The 20250-nt window shown below is 40.5% G+C and overlaps 2 protein-coding genes and 2 long non-coding RNA genes across 5 annotated transcripts; 2 read left to right on the top strand and 2 right to left on the bottom strand.

Annotated features, from left to right (window-relative positions):
• Nucleotides 1-7270: 7270 nt before the first annotated feature.
• LOC138406990 (uncharacterized) lies at nucleotides 7271-13778 on the bottom strand. 2 transcript variants are annotated; one of them, XR_011240386.1, is made up of 4 exons: nucleotides 13534-13778; nucleotides 12145-12277; nucleotides 8380-11172; nucleotides 7271-8222 (listed from the first exon to the last, which is right to left on the bottom strand). It is a non-coding gene; the product is annotated as an uncharacterized lncRNA (long non-coding RNA). The 2 variants fall into 2 exon arrangements; XR_011240387.1 differs by lacking the exon at nucleotides 7271-8222 and having other exon boundaries at nucleotides 10777-11172; nucleotides 12043-12277; nucleotides 13534-13664.
• On the top strand, nucleotides 13524-16127 carry LOC138406995 (uncharacterized). Its single transcript, XR_011240393.1, has 3 exons — nucleotides 13524-13663; nucleotides 13995-14175; nucleotides 14251-16127. It is a non-coding gene; the product is annotated as an uncharacterized lncRNA (long non-coding RNA).
• Nucleotides 16128-16361: 234 nt separating this feature from the next.
• Nucleotides 16362-19028, top strand: LOC109638875 (N-6 adenine-specific DNA methyltransferase 1). Its single transcript, XM_069521297.1, has 8 exons — nucleotides 16362-16680; nucleotides 16763-16849; nucleotides 16928-17018; nucleotides 17094-17177; nucleotides 17266-17407; nucleotides 17484-17592; nucleotides 17903-17952; nucleotides 18584-19028. Exons 1-7 carry the CDS (start codon nucleotides 16544-16546, stop codon nucleotides 17925-17927), a joined length of 675 nt encoding a protein of 224 aa, XP_069377398.1. The 5' UTR covers nucleotides 16362-16543; the 3' UTR covers nucleotides 17928-17952; nucleotides 18584-19028.
• jagn1b (jagunal homolog 1b) lies at nucleotides 18180-20130 on the bottom strand. The gene is made up of 4 exons (XM_069521298.1): nucleotides 19982-20130; nucleotides 19249-19346; nucleotides 19062-19134; nucleotides 18180-18945 (listed from the first exon to the last, which is right to left on the bottom strand). Exons 2-4 carry the CDS (start codon nucleotides 19335-19337, stop codon nucleotides 18556-18558), a joined length of 552 nt encoding a protein of 183 aa, XP_069377399.1. The 5' UTR covers nucleotides 19338-19346; nucleotides 19982-20130; the 3' UTR covers nucleotides 18180-18555.
• Between the last annotated feature and the right edge of the window lie 120 nt (nucleotides 20131-20250).

A 20250-nucleotide genomic window follows, 5' to 3' on the forward strand; every position in this document is an offset into this window, starting at 1 on the left:
TTCACACTGAGCCATTTATTTGCATCCTTCTATCGTGGTTATTTTGTGGACACCAGGTGTTCCCAGTGTGAACTCTGCAGGAACTATTCAACCCAGTTGCGAATTCCTGCTCAGAAAACAGACTTGACGTCAGAATAGGATGAAATTAGCTTCAGTTCCACGAATAACTTTGAAAAGCTTGCATTTGAATTTGGGAGCCACATACATCACACTCCTGCACACAGGGATTATTTACTAACAATTAAACAGAAGGTTATTTCACAAATGAGAGCACTGGTGCACTCCGTGTTGTCATTGTAATGATTACTGATGCTGAAAAGATGGAGTTAATGATGATGATGATGACACTCATTAGTTATTGAGATACCACGAGCTCAAAAGTTCATCGTGGGTATCGATTCATTTGTCAGTGCCTGATAATTACTCGAGGGTTGTTCTGTGTCTTCCTTTCACTTCCTGTCTACAGTCCGAGGTAAACGTTTAAAAAACATGAAACACCAAAAAGAGCGATATTTTATGTGCGTGTTTTGGTTATATGCATATGAATGGAGATAAATTAAATGGCAGACAGCAGATGTATTTCAGCCAATATGCTCCACTTCTTTTGCTCTACGCACCCACTGTTTACCTTCGGACCATTCTGTGTGGCATTTGCATTTTCCCCGTGTCTATGGAGGTTCGAGGAGAACAGTTTCAATCTGAAAAGTGGAATGATACCTTCTCTTACGGCAAAATCAGGGAGAGATTGAGAAAAAATAACACCCGAGGAGCTCCCTACATTTTTCTTTCAACCTTTTTTCTGTCTCCTGCCCCACAGTGCAGCTCTTAAACCCTGCACTACACTTCACTTTGCTCATCTGCAATTTTCTCATCCACCTGAAAACAAGGCATGAATTTCAACTGTGACAATGCACTGTAAAGAATACAGTACTGCACAAAATGTATTTCAATGTGGACTAAACATTCATTAATAGAAAATATGTTTTTTTTTTATCAAGATACAATTATTATTCTCTGAGAAATCACATATAATGTTAAAATATTTCACAATATTGAATAATTTGATTTGCCCCTGATCTGAAACAGGACCACAATGTAATTGGATCCTCACTGACCCATATCCCTCCACCTCCACAGAAATCCATCTGGTAATTTTAACATAATCCCTCAGTTAACACAGTTTATTTCTATAGTCACATTCTTTTTTATGGGTCTTAATCCTGTTTACGAACAAACAGACAGAGGGGTGACAACATAACTACCTTGGCAGAGGTAACTAAAGCAAAGTACCTCAAAACTTAAGTACAAAACACACAAGCTACTCCATATTGAATGCAGCGTGTGTATTTGACGGTGCGTTCCACTTATTCCTGTCTTGATGTTTTTCACCCCATTTCATTTATCTGTCAACTTTAGGAAAAGGTACTTTGCCGTTTCAGATTAAAACAAACATTTAGCAACAATTGAATCGATTAGGAATTACGACGACAGATACATTTGTTTTAGCATCAGAGAACTTTATTGACTGCTTTGTGCTGTTTTTTTGGTTTGATTCGATTCATGTGTCAGAATCTGCCTCTGTGGATAATAAATACACGTGTGTGTTTGAGTGTTAAACCTCTCACTCCCATCTTCTCCTCTTCCTCCTCGCAGACTTCAAGGTCACCATGCGGCTATTTCCAGCTCGTCTTCGCTCTCATCCGTGTCGCAAAATGACAATTCAATTCAATTCAATTTTATTTATATAGCGCCAATTCATAATTTACATTATCTCAAGGCACTTTACATTTAAAGGTCAAGACCTTAAAACAATATTAACATAGAGAAACCCAACAGTTTCCACAATGAGCAAGCACAGGCGACTGTGGAGAGGAAAAACTCCCTTATTAACAGGGAGAAACCTCTGGCAGAACCAGGCTCAATGTGGGCGGTCATCTGCCTCGACCGGTTGGGGTGAGGAAAGAAAAGTAAGGGGGGAGGAAAGGAGAGATGGGTGGAAAGCGGGGGAGAGAAGAGAGAGATGAGGTGGAGAGAGAGAGACCGGGAACAATTTGGCACCATCAGTATCAAGGCTGACTATAACAATAACTAAATAAATAATGATGACAATGGTGATGGTAGTCGTTGTTGTCCTGCAGTCCCGGTGCCGGAGTTATCTGAAACGAGATAGAGAGAAGAGCCAGAGGGACTATGGGAGGACAAAGTGACACTTTGACATGATGACATGTTCAAACTAATAAATAAATAAACAGGTGTGGGGGGGGCAGAGAGACAGAGGGAAGTGATGAAGTGCTCAATGCATGATGGGAGTTCCCCCAGCAGTCTAGACCTATAGCAGCACAACTAAGGGATGGTTCAAGACTCGCCTGATCCAGCCCTAACTATAGGCTTTGTCAAAGAAGAAGTTTTTTAATTTTACTTTAAATGCTGAGACACTGTCTGCCTCCCCAACCCAGAGTGGGAGCTGGTTCCACAGGACAGGAGCCTGATAGCTAAATGTTCTACCTCCTGCTCTACTCTTACAGACTCTTGGAACCACTAGAGAGCCTGTGTTTTGGGAACGAATAAGGTGTTATCAGCTCTTTGATATATGAAGGGGCATGATTGTTGAGGGCTTTAAAAGTGAGGAGCAGGATCTTGAATTCTATTCTAAATTTTACCGGGAGCCAATGTAAGGAAGCTAAGACAGGAGTGATATGATCTCTCCTTCTAGTTCCTGTCAGCACTCGTGCTGCAGCATTTTGGACCAACTGGAGACTTTTAACAGTCTTCATGGAGCATCCTGCTAATAGAGAGTTGCAGTAATCTAATCTAGAGGTTACAAACGCGTGGACTGGTTTTTCAGCATCCTGCTTAGACAGGATGTTTCTAATTTTGGTAATATTGCGCAGATGGAAGAAAGCCGTCCTAGACACTAGTTTAATATGGGGGTCAAATGACATGTCTTGGTCGAACAACACTCCAAGGTTCCACACAGTGGAGCTGGAAGCCAGACTGACACCATCCAAAGTGACTATCTGGTCAGACAGTGTTTCTCTGAGATGTTTAGGGCCAATTACAACAACCTCAGTTTTGTCTGAGTTTAAAAGTAGAACATTTTGGGTCATCCAGGCCTTGGTATCTTTGAGACATTCCTGAAGTTGAAATAGGCGATTAGATTCATCATGCTTCATGGAAATATACAATTTGTTTAGACATAAATCTGGTGCTATGGTTTCAGGACCAGACAATGTATCAGTGTTATTCACTGGGAGGAGGTGGTGGATTTTATCCCTGATGGTTGTAATTTCATTAGTGAAGAAGCTCATGAAGTCATTGCTTCTCACATCTAGAGGAATAGATGGGTCAGTAGAGGTGTGACTTTCTGTCAGCCTGGCTACAGTGCTGAAGAGGAACCTGGGGTTGTTCCTATTTTCTTCTATTAGTAATGAATAATAAGAGGTTTGGGCATTTCTAAGTGCTTTTTTGTCATTTATAAGGCTATTCTTCCAGGCTAGGTGGAAGTCTTGGCGATTGGTGGAACGCCACTTCCTTTCTAGCTTCCGCGATGTCTGTTTTAGAACGCGCGTTTGGGAATTATACCACGGAGCTAATCTCCTCTGACTTAGTTTCTTCTTTTTTAATGGGGCGACAGCTTCAAGTGCTGTTTTTAGTGAGGCTGCAGTACTATTTACAAAGTTATCAACTAGTGTGGGAGTAAGGTTTTGATAATCTTCTTGTATTGTACTGAGACATGGCTGAGAGGGAAGTGAGGAGGGGAGCAGTTCTTTAAATTTGTGAACAGTTTTGTCGGATAAAAATCGACTGTAATAGAATTTCCGTCCAGAATTGACGTAATTAAGAACAATGCAGACACTATCTTTTATTTATTTATTTATTTTTTATTAACACACTGCTATTATTTTGAACACAACTCTACATCTCACATGGAACAAGCAGCAATAGATCAACTACATTCAAACAATAACTGTTCAAATCTACTCTCAAATCCAGCAGTGACACAATCCAGGTGCTTCAACAAACCTGTAACACATGACATGGTTTACAAACACACATTAATATAAAGTCTCTTTTGATTTAATGAACAAACACTGAACTGTACAACCACTTACCACTGTTGATCCTCAGTAACACTGGTGGAACAGCTTAGAGGTTTCTTAGGTCCACATGAAGTACAACCTGGTAGACACAATAACACCTGAAACACATGAAGGACATACAGTAACCAGGACTTATGGCTCACCTGGAGGAACACATACCTACTTGCTGCTAAACAACAATCTTTAAAAGCTGATAATCTATTTTAGATCAAACTCACCATTTTCCATGTGGTTCCCTCCCACCACCAAGGACTTTCAGTACAATGTCTGGAAGGGGACAGAAGTGGTCGTCTTTATTTTTTTACAACTTTAACAACGTCAGTGTGTACAGATTATTCAGACTATTTGCTCTTAATACATTACTTACCTCAAACAACATCGCTCCACCTAACGAGTGAGCCGCTGTCCTCATCGGCCCTGTATGACAGACAAAACAATCAAGGGTCTCATTTAGCATCACTGTGTGGCATTCATACAAAAACTAGACTTACACAAAACTAAATTACTATTTAGAAAACCATGCAGGTGCACCCAATAGATTTTTGAGAAGAGAAAAGAATAGAAACATACTCACCTGGGACTTTTCCTGGCTGGACATTCACCTTTCTATTGTGACAGAGGCATGACAAGACACAACCCTAACACAATTTCACCACTTTCAACAACAGTCATTGTGTTCAAAATAACAGCAGTGTGGAGTTCTATTACTCAAGTCAAACAGGTGGCCGTCATTTAAGGACCAAGGCAGCAAATGTTCTACATGCTAGTTCTAGTGCATTTCTCTGAAAATCACTGGAACATGGGTCATTGTTCACAACAACAGCATACTTTGATTCAAAAGTATCAAGACAACCAGAAAAGTACAAACCGCTCAACTACAATCATCTCAAATCCTTTAAAATAACAACCAAAACCACAAAGACATAGAAGCACGCAGCATCTTCAACATCCAACAACACTAACATAATGGAGTGGCCACTCCGATCATCCTGGACTACAATACCTGTACACAGGTGACGCAACTTGGTCAAGTCCATGCAACACACATGTGAAGCAGTTCTCAAACACACTGCTCGTACAACTAAATACAAGTTCAGTGATTCACAGACAAGACACATCTTCTAGCATTTTTCACTTCATACAATAAATGTTTGACTTTGTAAAGAGCAATGCAGACACTGCTATCTTTTATTTTATTTTATTGTTTATAACACACTGCTATTATTTTGAACACAACTCTACATCTCACATGGAACAAGCAGCAATAGATCAACTACATTCAAACAATAACTGTTCAAATCTACTCACAAATCCAGCAGTGACACAATCCAGGTGCTTCAACAAACCTGTAACACATAACATGGTTTACAAACACACATTAATATAAAGTCTCTTTTGATTTAATGAACAAACACACTGAACTGTACAACCACTTACCACTGTTGATCCTCAGTAACACTGGTGGAACAGCTTAGAGGTTTCTTAGGTCCACATGAAGTACAACCTGGTAGACACAATAACATCTGAAACACATGAAGGAAATGGAGTTATGGCTCACATGGAGGGACACACACCTAGTTAGCAAGTGCAGCAAGTTTACCCAATAGATTTTTGAGATAAAACAAGAATAGAAACATACTCACCTGGGACTTTTCCTGGCTGGACATTCACCTTTCTATTGTGACAGAGGCATGACAAGACAGAACCCTAACACAATTTCACCACTTTCAACAACAGTCATTGTGTTCAAAATAACAGCAGTGTGGAGTTCTATTACTCAAGTCAAACAGGTGGCCGTCATTTAAGGACCAAGGCAGCAAATGTTCTACATGCTAGTTCTAGTGCATTTCTCTGAAAATCACTGGAACATGGGTCATTGTTCACAACAACAGCATACTTTGATTCAAAAGTATCAAGACAACCAGAAAAGTACAAACCGCTCAACTACAATCATCTCAAATCCTTTAAAATAGCAACCAAAACCACAAAGACGTGGAAGACAACAGAACACTACCATTCAGATGAATCAAACAATAACCTAAATGACACCTCTGCAAAGTCCCATTGTTGAAAAATTAACATGTGCTGAAGAGGTTACAATTTTCCTTAAAGGAAAATACCACAACATTTTGTGGAGTGATGACATCACCACTGTTCAAACCACAGAACACGGTGAAGCATGGTAGCACAAGCACAATACTTCAAGACATTGTGTTGACTTATGCCAAAGAGGAGACACCCTTCAAATGTGTCTTTCAACAAGACAACCACCCCAAACACACAAGTAAGCACGCAGCATCTTCAACATCCAACAACACTAACATAATAGAGTGGCCACTCCGATCATCCTGGACTATAATACCTGTACACAGGTGACACAACTTGGTTGAGTCCATGCAACACACATGTGAAGCAGTTCTCAAACACACTGCTTGTACAACTAAATACAAGTTCAGTGATTCACAAACAAGACACATCTTCTAGCATTTTTCACTCAATACAATAAATGTTTGACTTTGTAAAGAACAATGCAGACACTGCTATCTTTTATTTTATTTATTTATTTTTTATTAACACACTGCTATTATTTTGAACACAACTCTACATCTCACATGGAACAAGCAGCAATAGATCAACTACATTCAAACAATAACTGTTCAAATCTACTCACAAATCCAGCAGTGACACAATCCAGGTGCTTCAACAAACCTGTAACACATGACATGGTTTACAAACACACATTCATATAAAGTCTCTTTTGATTTAATGAACAAACACTGAACTGTACAACCACTTACCACTGTTGATCCTCAGTAACACTGGTGGAACAGCTTAGAGGTTTCTTAGGTCCACATGAAGTACAACCTGGTAGACACAATAACACCTGAAACACATGAAGGACATACAGTAACCAGGACTTATGGCTCACCTGGAGGAACACATACCTACTTGCTGCTAAACAACAATCTTTAAAAGCTGATAATCTATTTTAGATCACACTCACCACTTTCCATGTGGTTCCCTCCCACCACCAAGGACTTTCAGTACAATGTCTAAAAGGGGACAGAAGTGGTCGTCTTTATTTTTTTTACAACTATAAACAACGTCAGTGTGTACAGATTATTCAGACTATTTGCTCTTAATACATTACTTACCTCAAACAACATCACTCCACATAACGAGTGAGCCGCTGTCCTCATCGGCCCTGTATGACAAACAGAGAAAACATCAGGGGTCTCATTTAGCAAACACTGTGTGGCATTCATACAAAAACTGGACTTACACAAAACTAAATTACAAATTAGAAAACCATGCAGGTTCACCCAATAGATTTTTGAGAAGAATAGAAACACTCACCTGGGACTTTTCCTGGCTGAACAATCACCTTTCTATTGTGACAGAGGCATGACAAGACACAACCCTAACACAATTTCAACAACAGTCATTGTGTTCAAAATAACAGCAGTGTGGAGTTCTATTACTCAAGTCAAACAGGTGGCCCTCATTTAAGGACCAAGGCAGCAAATGTTCTACATGCTAGTTCTAGTGCATTTGTCTGAAAATCACTGGAACATGGGTCATTGTTCACAACAACAGCATACTTTGATTCAAAAGTATCAAGACAACCAGAAAAGTACAAACTGCTCAACTACAATCATCTCAAATCCTTTAAAATAGCAACCAAAACCACAAAGACATAGAAGCACGCAGCATCTTCAACATCCAACAACACTAACATAATGGAGTGGCCACTCCGATCACCCTGGACTACAATACGTGTACACAGGTGACACAACTTGGTCGAGCCCATGCAACACACATGTGAAGCAGTTCTCAAACACACTGCTTGTACAACTAAATACAAGTTCAGTGATTCACAGACAAGACACATCTTCTAGCATTTTTCCCTTCATACAATAAATGTTTGACTTTGTAAACAACAATGCAGACACTATCTTTTTTTTTTTTCATTATTATTTTTTTTTATTAACACTGCTATTATTTTGAACAACTCTACTTCTCACATGGAACAAGCAGCAATAGATCAACTACATTGAAACAATAACTGTTCAAATCTTCTCACAAATCCAGCAGTGACACAATCCAGGTGCTTCAGCAAACCTGTAACACATGACATGGTTTACAAACACACATTATAAAGTCTCTTTTGATTTAATGAACAAACACTGAACTGTACAACTACTACTGGAGGGACACACACACAGGGTAAATACAAATATACTGGTGATAGAAGATAGAAAATAGGAACCATACTCACCTGGGCATTTTCCTGGCTGGACAATCACCTTTCTATTGTGACAGAGGCATGACAAGACACAACCCTAACACAAGTTCACCACCTTAAACAACAGTCATTGTGTTTATATTAAAAACAATATATATATATAAAATAGCAGTCCAACATCACTAACCACATCAATCACTATTTTTAGTAGGCAAATACTTTATGAGTAGATATAGTACACATGCTGTTGATGCTATGTAATTGAAAAGGTTGTGTTCAAAATAACAGCAGTGTGGAGTTCTATTACTCAAGTCAAACAGGTGGCCCTCATTTAAGGACCAAGGCAGCAAATGTTCTACATGCTAGTTCTAGTGCATTTGTCTGAAAATCACTGGAACATGGGTCATTGTTCACAACAACAGCATACTTTGATTCAAAAGTATCAAGACAACAAGAAAAGTACAAACCGCTCAACTTCAATCATCTCAAATCCTTTAAAATAACAACCAAAACCACAAAGACGTGGAAGCACACAGCATCTTCAACATCCAACAACACTAACATAATGGAGTGGCCACTCCGATCACCCTGGACTATAATACCTGTACACAGGTGACACAACTTGGTCGACTCCATGCAACACACATGTGAAGCAGTTCTCAAACAATTGCTAATACAACTAAATACAAGTTCAGTGATTCACAGACAAGACACATCTTCTAGCATTTTTTTTTTCACTTCATACAATAAATGTTTGACTTTGTAAAGAACAATGCAGACACTGCTTTTTTTTTTTTTTTTTTTAATACAGCCTAATTTTTAGATTTATTGACAGCTGCCATATCCCCCATACACAACATTTAACAATTGTTATTATGTGCTTGTGTTTGCACTGGACTGAGCACAAACATTACGTGGCCCTATGAGGCAAAACATGTAAAAACAGCAGGACCATTGGATTTATTATCACCGTCAAACAATGTATGAGGCCCAGCAGTCTCCACACTGGAAACCTACCTTCTGATGCTAACACAGGAGTTTCCAAGAACCTCAGTCCACCGGCCAGATGCACCTCATTGATGACTGATCAGTTAATCACAGTGGAGCTAGAGGAGAGGCGAGAGACAAACGGGGACACTACAGGAAACACCCCCACCCTTAAAACAATGATTAAACATCACATCACATTTCACTAACTAACAACTACAATCAGTGTATTCATTACAATGCATTTGCCAACTAATTACTGCTGCTGGATTCAAAGTGAGCAGCAGACACACAAGTTGTACCACAAGGGAATGTCACTTCACACAAAATGGCTGCCACCACGAGGTGGACAAATCAAACAACTGGTGTTACTCAAGCTACCTTCACGCAACACTCACACAGGTGACCAACACAAACGTGGAGTGCAACACCCACCAAACCAAAAGAGTGACGATTACACCACCTACAAAGTTGCTGCCATTCACCAACACAACAAACACCCAACAAACGTGAGCGGACACATACACAGCTACTGATAGAGATCACGATCAGAAAGCCTTTAAAACAGCAGGACCATGGGATTTATTATCATCAACAACAACAAACGACACAATGTTAAAATGCCATGCTGAGTCCCAGCAGCCTCCACACTGAAACCTACCTTCTGGTCCCGACACATGAGTGTCACGACCAACGCTGACGCCAGCGCTGGAGGAACTGACACCTTTTGTACTCCACCTCTTCCATTCACCTCCACTAATCAGCCTTGCTTGGCCCCGCCTCCTGCTCATTCCACACACCTGCTCATTCCACACACCTGCTCAACACCTGTATAAACTCAGCACAGATCACAGACATCAAAGGACACGTGAGAGGTGAGTGAGTCAACACAGACTTCCTTCACTTCACACGTGCTGAATTGGGAGCTTTTATTTTGAACCTTCACACAATTAGAATCACATTTCAACACTTTAACTTGAGCCGCTTCTCTTTTGCTCTAAAATACTTGATCCAAACAAATTGCTACCTCATGCAATTCATGGCCACACACAAACAAAGTGGCTTCATGTGGACACAGTCTATTTGGACTCAGAGGAATAACATTATTGTCTTTATATAGCACAGTATCACAACAAACAGTTGCCTCAGGGTGCTGCACAGTCTCATGGGCTTGAATCCAGCCCGGGAATCTCCACGTGTACATTTGCATGGTCTTCCAAAGGCGTGTTGGTCCCCCTCCCCCGGCACTCCTGCCTCCCTCATGGTGCAACTTGCGCAGCAGGTGTACCAATGACTCCAAAGGTGAGAGTGCTGAAGGTTGAGTGACCCTCCACGTCAGCCCTGCGACAGATCATGATGTCCACACTAACTACATGAAATAAACAGACCGAAACTTTGATGTCCCTCATTAATGTACCACATGATCTGAATTCATCTGAATCATTTGAAGTCGTCTGTTATTTTTATTGTCTTTTCATTCAAACACTTGTCAGAGATAGTTTGTGACAGAAGAACCTCCACTCTGGAACAGATCTATACAAGTGATAACCAACAACTGGAACAAGCTCACATGTCGCAGTCCTTCCATATTGTTATGTTCATATTCTTTTTTTACTTTACCTGAAAAGTGACTTTATTTGAACTTTATTTGAACTTTATCTTATCTTTAACTTCACTGTATATTAACTCTATATGATCTTAATGGACTAACTAAAGCTGTGTGATGAGCCTGGTGCAGTACAAAAGTCATGTTGGGAGTTGCAAGTTGTACTCCAGTGTGACCTCTTGTTTCTCTGTAGCATCGACTCTGCTTCTGAGCCTCGTGTCAAATGTCTCTCGCTGTAAGAAAATGAAAAACAAATGCAATAAACATCAATTTCGATGACAAGTACTGCAGCAGTTGAGTCAATTTACTTGGTGACCTTCAACACTAACATTATTTCTGATTTCATTCACATCTCTACTCATTCTCACATATCAACAACTGTTCACACCTTCAGCTTCCTGTCGTTTGTTTTGTGACTTCACAGAAAGTGAATCACTTCATTTTTGCCAGGTTGTCTTCAAATTAACACTCAAGACATTAACTAGTACAATGGCATGAAACATTACACGTGTTTTAAAAATGCCACACTGATTACTTACTTATATTTAGTAGCAGTCAAGAGGTGAAGAAGAACTTTCACTTTACTTTTATTCATAATAGAGATGTCACAGTTACCCCTTTTTAAAATATATAAGGTACAGAGTGTAGAATTTAGTGATATCTAGTGTTGAAGTTGCATGTTGCAGCTGAACACCTCTCACCCTCTCCTTCTAAATCATGAAAAAAAACCTGTGGCAGCTTCAGTTACCTCAAAAGGTGTTTAGTTTTTTCAGTCTGGACTAATGTAAAAAACAAGCAGCCTCCGTAGAGAGCACCCCCTCGATGTAAATATGATGAATTTAAATATTAATGGCCTTTTCAACAGTAAACAAAACTACATTCATATAATTTAGATGAAGTGAACTAGTGAAAACATCATGAGGATTATGTGACATTCAATTTCTGCCAATAGATCCCTTTCACCTAAATTTTACACAGTGAACCTTTAAGTGAGAAGATAACACACAAGTAAATAGGTGGTTGCCACAAATTGGATCAAAAAATATCTTAATAGTATCATATCGTGAGTTGCGCTTTTAAAGGGGCCTATTGTGAGATGTTACCTTGATCGCCCACACACGCACAGTAAAACTATCAAAGGGCCCAATCCAGGAATCCTGGACTTGGAGAATTCCTCCCTCTGTCCAGAATTTACACCAACATACCCAGGACACAAAAGCTTCCATCTTGTGCATTTGGAGCAAGAGTTTGCCACATCTTTTGGGGATCTATCATCGTTTATCTCGTCGCTTTGTGCTACTGTGAGAGGCCTTCAGCGTGACGCAGACAGCTGGAGATCTGCAGGAAATAAGAATCAGTTACTCAGGGTTGTGTTCTCCATCAAATCCAACAGCTTAGTGTTTGGGAAATGTACAACTACAACTCACTGTGGATATTTGGTGATTTTGTTTTCAGTTTTATATCAAATTAAATGTCCTTATACTTATAAGGTCAAAAAAAAAAAGAACTACATGCTAGGTAAAAAAATAACATAATATATATTAATAGAAGTTCCTATGAATGTTCATTAACCATTTGTAAGGTCCTATTCGTGATGTCACGCTACACACATATGTTTATATATTTGTATATATTTTATAAATCTGTATATATAACAGAGGTCCTGCTCTTGCTTTCTACTTCACACACATATTTTTAAATATTATAATATATTTACAGTTTTACCTGGGTTGTACAACCTGAGGTGGAAAGTGTAGCAGCCTACAGATGAGTTGACTCAGTCATTTTTATCGCTATTTATAAAACTTAGTCATTAAGGTCACTTTACTTTTTCCAGCAGCTTTAAAAGTAATGTGATTTGAATCAAATGGATTATCTGAAACATTTCAAATATTAAATAAAGCCAGCGGATTTTATTTGGAATTGATTGTCATTACAGTAAAATGTTCATACTTTTCTTAGAGAAGCCAAAAAAACAAAATAGTATTATTATTTGAATGTAGAGAAATTGTGAATAACTAAACTTCTTTGATAGAATCTATCTGTCATGAACACATTGAATTCTTTAGACAATGTGAAGTTGTTCAGTCACATGTCTGAAACATTTCAAGTTAGTTGATATCAAATTTTAGAAATACATTTACAAACGTATAAAATCACCTCAAGATGAAAAACTATTCACATCAGTTGATGATCACAATAAAAGTCACATTATTATTTATTATAAGTTGAAATCCTCTTTTTCCAAAGGTAAAGCAAGTTTAGCTCCGGACAAAAGACGTGCTCAAGTGTTTCACATGAGAATTTCAAACACGCTCACTTTTCTTGGTTCATGTTTAAAAGGTGAAACGTTTAGAAACAGCTTCTTTCTGCTCCAAACACAAGTTTCTCTCTTTTACTTCCCATCACTGAGCAACCGGTGCCAGGTGTGGTTAGCTTGGGGTGCTAGCTTAGCTTAGCATTGACACGAGAAACTAATGACACGAGTTTTGCTCTAAAACACGAGTGAACAATGAGAAATCTGCAGCGACACGTCAAACACACAGAAGATCGAATAACTGTGTATAACTGTTGATATTTGAAACAGAATTCACCTCGTGAAGATCTACGGGCTCCGTGTCCAAGCAGCTCCGGGTCCATGCGGAAGTACCGACTGGCAAACAGGAAGTGGTGGAGTCCAATGGAATATATGGAGAAAGAGAGGAGACACCTGGAATATACCAAGTCAGGCCGACTCCCGGGGGTGTATATGTTATTAGTAGTAATTCTATTTTTAAAGTTTGAATGAGGGATTTGTTATTTTAAAGATGTTTTTATAAATCAAATTAAAACCACACTAGACTTTTTAGTACAGTCCTCTGACTTTAAACATAAAATCTAAAGGATGATGGAGAAAAGCTAAATCAGCTGTGGTCAGATTTGAACTGACAAGTAGAGAATAGTGTCTCCACATCTCTATTGGAGATCTACCTCATTTGTGACATGTTGTGAATACAAAATTACTCCAGAATGAATTTGACCCAAGAACCATTCTGGTTTGAACCTATGTCCTCAGAACTGCCAGGCAGTCTCCTCACAGAGTGGGCTCCTTGGTCCAAGTCTCCCGTTTGACTCTTCGACTGCTTGCATTGGACAGCGAGGACGAGAAGTGACGGACAGGTTCCTCCCCTCAGTGGCACAGCTGCTGTCCTCTACGGGGTTGTTTTACCTCATCGCCGTCCTTGAGAATGATCCAGGTGAGTTTTTAATGTCTGAAGCCATTTCCATTGCGATTAAGAGGCTTCTCGACACGTCTCCCTCTTTCTCAACAGAGGACATCATCCGCTTCCTGGGGAAACATGGCTTGGAGGACTCAGCCACACAATGCCATTGCTATGCCATTTCCCCTTTGTGGATTATAAAACTATGATTAAAATATTCTACAGATTATAGGGTGTTTGCATTGGGGGCTGGACCTTACAGAAGAAGCTTCTAAGAAAGAAACAGTAGGTGTCTGACCACATGACTCAGTCTGTTGGCGGTCACTGGTTCGATTCTTATGACAGTCCATCTGCTAAGACCACTTTTCATTCCGTGTCCACCCTCAGCTGTGCGACCGTACATGTGGAACAACATTTCACATACGTTCTTTTTTTCAAGAACAATACAATCTGGATGTGAACCATGTGAATTTTCTTTCCCAGTCCGGTGGTATTTCCTCTAAACTGTGGCACACAGACAGAAATATTCCAACTCACTTGGATCTTGAATGTTGTGATGTACACTATGGTGTGTTGAACACGAATCATTCCATTACCTTTTTATTAAATACAACATATTAATGACGAGATGATCATTTACCATACTGTGATGAGGTTCACCGCTTGATGAGGAGAGAGGAGAGAAACTGAAATCTGGTTGATAAACAAGTGTGTAGATACAAGATAAGGAAGGAATACAAATGTATGTGGACACAACATTAGACCCATGAATTCTGACAAATAACATTCACAAATACTGTTTACAAATCATCACAGAGCTACAAGTTGCTTATTTTAATTTCATGGTAGAATCAAGCAACTTTGCAGGAAATATTGAGAACAATTTGGGTTTCAAAATAACCTTTAAATCTGACATGTATTTATTATTTGTCAACATTAATCAGTATATGTAGTAGTATATTATGATTTGGCACTATACAAACAAAATTGATTTGAATGATATATTACTTGAATATACTGCTATATTTATAACATTCAGACTTTCTGTGCCTTCTGATATCAAATTGCTTCTCTTTCATTTTTGTTACAGTTCAGACGAGTTTCACTATGTTTGACATTTTCATGGTTCAGTGAACTGAGGTGAGTTTCATTTGTAGAAGATATTTTTTAGTTATTGTTTCTTGGCACGTTCCCCAATGTTGACAGAGGAGGCGCTGTCTTCTCACAGGCTACAACAGCATTCACATGAGAAACTAATAAGACGAGTGTTCCTCTAAAACACAAATGAACAGCAGAAGATTTAATAACTGTGTTGATATTTGAAACAGGATTCACCTCATGATGGATCTATGGGCTCCGGCTCCACACGGAAGCACCGACTGACAAACTTTAGAATTGTGATCGCAGTCTTGCAACAATTGCTGACATTATTTTCAACATTTACTAATTATGGGACTTATGGGTTAACAAGGGCTTTTTCTTTCACTGTTGTACAAATTTCATCCAAGTTATAATGTCATCATTTGTCCTGTTGAAAATAGGACTGGCTTTGGTTTGTGTTGTTTTATTATTATTGATCATGTTCAGAAATCAGATCATCACATCATTTTATTTCTAACTCTTTTACACTTTTTTACTTACGCATTACATTACACTTACAATCTTCTTCCAGTTCCCCCATGATGTGTTTTCACATCGTCAGTACAGCCAATAATTAAGTACAGACAGATAAACTCAACACTTTTAACGTCTTCATGGACAGAGTGATGGCACCAATCACACGTTGTTGATCTGCTTAACTTTTACACATGTTCTACTTTATACACAGATTATACTGCGACTTAATAGATCTAAAATGTAATATCATTTTAACAGTTGCCCTTAAATGCTTTAATGCTGCTTCATTTGCAATTTTACAATATTTCTTTTATGAGAGAATTTTTATTTCTTTGCTCTGTCTGAGAATTCGTCTTGTTTCTATTATTATTAGCAATAAAACTAACAAGACGATTATAAATGAAATTATATATGAAACATGACCTGACAGCAATTCTGTCAACACCATTAGAATTCGAACAGTTGTTGATTATTTCTTTTCAGGTGGTTGAGACATTCATGTTTAAATCAACTGATCCACACTCCAGTCCACAAGGTGGCGATAATGCGCAGGGAACGACTCCTGGTTTGCCAACCGCCAATACACACTACGAGAAGAAGATGTCAACTTACGTCATAGTGACGTAGATTGCACGAGGAAGTGGATTGTAAACACTGCATGAACACTGGCGGTGTTCAGAGTGTAAAACGGACTCGATCGTGAAACAACCACGCTGTGCGAAACCTCCGCTAACATCTACGTGCTAATATTTACGCGGTGGACGCTGGAGCGAGCCGTGGAGGAGACATGTGCGCCGGTTTCCACACTCCCGTTTACTCCCACGCTGGACGGGGACACTTCCAGGACGTGTACGAGCCCGCGGAGGACTCGTTCCTTCTCATGGACGCGCTGGAGAAAGACGCGCAGCGGCTGCACGACATCAGGTCAGACGCACGTTTCCCTGCGACTCACCCGGAAATGACCCCTGACCCTCACACCAGGCGTCTCTCTCTCCGCTGTCTGCAGCCCGGCTGTGTGCGTGGAGGTCGGCAGCGGCTCCGGAGCGGTGTCTGCGTTCCTGGCGTCTGTGGTCGGACCTTCAGCTTTGTACATGTGAGCCACTCATCGCACTTACAGTGGAATACGCTCGTGCATTGGCACCGTCTCATCCTCAGTGTGTCTCTCTCCCAGGTGCACTGATGTGAACCCTGCAGCGGCGCAGTGCACAGAGAGGACGGCCTCCTGCAACAGTGTTTCACTACAACCTGTCATCACAGACCTGGTGAGACTTGTACACGCACATGTAAAGATTTTCAACGACCCCTCCATGCATATTCAAATGTTGTCCTTCCTTTAGGTGGAGTGTCTTCTTCCCCGGCTCAGTGGAAAAGTGGATGTCCTCCTCTTCAATCCTCCCTACGTGGTGACGCCGTCAGAAGAGGTGATTCTCCTCAGCCCGGCAGATTCTCTACAGGGGGGGAACACCTGGAGCGTTTTAACTGTGGAAGGTTTCCTTGTGTCCTCTTCAGGTTGGGACCAGAGGTATAGAGGCCGCCTGGGCAGGTGGACAGCGAGGACGAGAAGTGACGGACAGGTTCCTCCCCTCGGTGGCACAGCTGCTGTCCTCTACGGGGTTGTTTTACCTCATCGCCGTCCTTGAGAATGATCCAGGTGAGTTTTTTAACGTCTGAAGCCATTTCCATTGCGATTAAGAGGTTTCTCGACACGTCTCCCTCTTTCTCAACAGAGGACATCATCCGCTTCCTGGAGAAACGTGGCTTGGAGGGACAGTCGTGCTTGTCCACAAGAGCTGGAAACGAGAGACTGTCCATGCTTCGCTTTCACAGGAGACAAACGTGAGCTGACTCCTGTGAAAGGAAGAATCTTGAGCTGACATACACGGGATGAGTCTTGGATTTTAAAAGAACTAATGTTCCAGTTTCAGACTGAGTGGGGGGGGGGCTTCTGCTGACATGAAAACTGTATGCAACACTGCAACAGAGACATTTTATTAATGATGGACAAGAGGTCATTAAGCCAACAGCATCACAAGCAGCATTGATTTGAATATATTGATATATTACTTGAATATACTGCTATATTTATAACATTCAGACTTTCTGTGCCTTCTGATATCAAATTGCTTCTCTTTCATTTCTGTTGCAGTTCAGACGAGTTTCACCATGTTTGACATTTTCATGGTTCAGTGAACTGAGGTGAGTTTCATTTGTAGAAGATATTTTTTAGTTATTTTTTCTTGGCACGTGCCCCAATGTTGCCAGAGGAGGCGCTGTCTTCTCACAGGCTGTCTGATCTATGGGTTAAAAAGGGCTTTTTCTTTCACTGTTGTACATTTTTAATCCAAGTTATAATGTCATCATTTGTCCTGTTGAAAATAGGACTGGCTTTGTTTTGTTTTGTTATTATTGATCATGTTCAGAAATCTGATAATCACATCATTTTATTTCTCGTGGGGTGAGCCATCATGTGTGGATAACTCTTTTACACTTTTTTACTTACGCATTACATTACACTTACAATCTTCTTCCATTTCCCCCATGATGTGTTTTCACATCATCAGTACAGCCAATAATTAAGTACAGACAGATAAACTCAACACTTTTAACGTCTTGTGAATCATGAAATGCCAGTTGGATTGGATTCATGGACAGAGTGATGGCAGCAGTCACACGCTGTCCAAGAACTAATCAAACAAGTGTCAAATATAAATCCAGAAAAAGTTTGCAAAGGACAACTTTACATTTGGGAGTCTCGGTTAGTCTTATTCTTGGTTGGTTCAATCCACACCTTCACTGAACTCATTTCTTCTTCTTCTCCTGTGTGGAGGTGAACCACTGGTCCAGCAGCTTCTTGCTGTAGTAGATCTGCCAGCCGTGCACCTGCACAGCTATGACAATCACCAGGTAAATGACCGACACAGCGGAGAAGCCAAAGATGAAGCGGTACGCTTTGCCGTGACGATAGAGCTGCTGCGCCACTGGGAACATCTCCATGCTGCCGTAGATCAGCGGGGCCACGCAAAAGAGCCCGGCGCTGATCATAGAAATCACCAGGTAGCTGATGTTGTTGCGAGGCAACGCCAAGAAGCTGAAGACCGTGGGAATTATGCTCAAGAGGTAGGGATACTCCCACTGGTACGGTGAGGCCACCACCTTGTGGGACACCAGGCTGAGCTGGCTCACAGTTACCTGGAAGAGAAGAGATGTTACAAAGTGAACACGATCCCAGCTGTTATGAGTGTCAGTGAATAAAACCAAGTGCTTTCTTTTAAGGTTTGTGTCAGTTGCTTGTGGTTTGACATTACCTGAGCTGCCATCAGAACCCAGATCAGAAGATGGACAATGTTGAGTTTACGGACTTCAGACTTCAAGGCGACGCTGCGCAAAATGAGGCAGAGGAGGAGGAATATAAAATGATGATGCAGGCGTGTTGAAAAATCCAAAGCAGTGACCTATAACTAATTAAACAATAACATCCGCACTCCTTCCTACCTCATCTGGTAGTGTGAGGCAACCCGCTCCCGGTGCTGAAAGTCACTGCCGTCTGTGCCTGCTGCTCTCGGACCTGCTCGAGAAGCCATGGTGGGTCTCTGAAAACAAAACGCAGCATATGAGAGCAGAGCTGGAGCAACTGATCTGTTAGCTGACTAACATGAAACATGATTACAGTATTGGGTAAAAGAAAAGACTGGTGATAATCTAAGGCGTGATATTAAAAAAAGAAAGAATATAGAGATAATCGCTTCACTAGTTAGGACATTAGACTAAGGCTACCGATCCCATATGGAAGCAATATCACAGTCACATTTACACAAAGATGAGGGTGTGCAAATTGTGACTTCTCCACATGACAGACGTAAACAAACGTTCCTGGCAGAAGATCACACGAACAGCTCCTGACTAGAAGACCCACCATTCATATAAAACTCTCTCGTGTCATATTTAAGCTGACGTTTCAGTTTACTCGCCACTTTATCGTCAAGTAAAGCTGACATTAGTCGTAAACACGTCACCGCGGCCGGAGCTTGAGCTGCGCTTTAAGAGCAGGTGTTAAAAGTCCTTTAAAAGAAGCAGGGAGGACAAAATACAGGCCAGCTACCAGGCTAATGCCGGCTACATGCTAACTGTTAGCTAACGTAGGTCGTACATATAAAGCGTCGGCTCGGTTCATGTGTCATTACACGAGCACGCAGACAAAGTTATTAGATATTGGATGAACACTTACTTTGTGTGTGGTTGTGCTCACGAAACAAAGAAAGCTGCATTAACGTTTGCTAACAGGCAAAGTGACGCTAGCTCACTGCGTCCATGCCTAGAGGAAGCGGAAGTGGAAGAGTGACACCTCAAACTCTGATTGGTCAGAATGGCTCTCATTCAATTCAGCTTTATTGACAAAGGAAAGACGACAGTAATAAAATCGATTTTATTTTTCTATGGCCTTAATGTGAAACGCAATGAAAATAGTTTGTTTTGCAAACACTTGAGAAATTATGA

Source organism: Paralichthys olivaceus, chromosome 24, assembly GCF_024713975.1.
Source record: "Paralichthys olivaceus isolate ysfri-2021 chromosome 24, ASM2471397v2, whole genome shotgun sequence".
NCBI lineage: Eukaryota > Metazoa > Chordata > Actinopteri > Pleuronectiformes > Paralichthyidae > Paralichthys > Paralichthys olivaceus.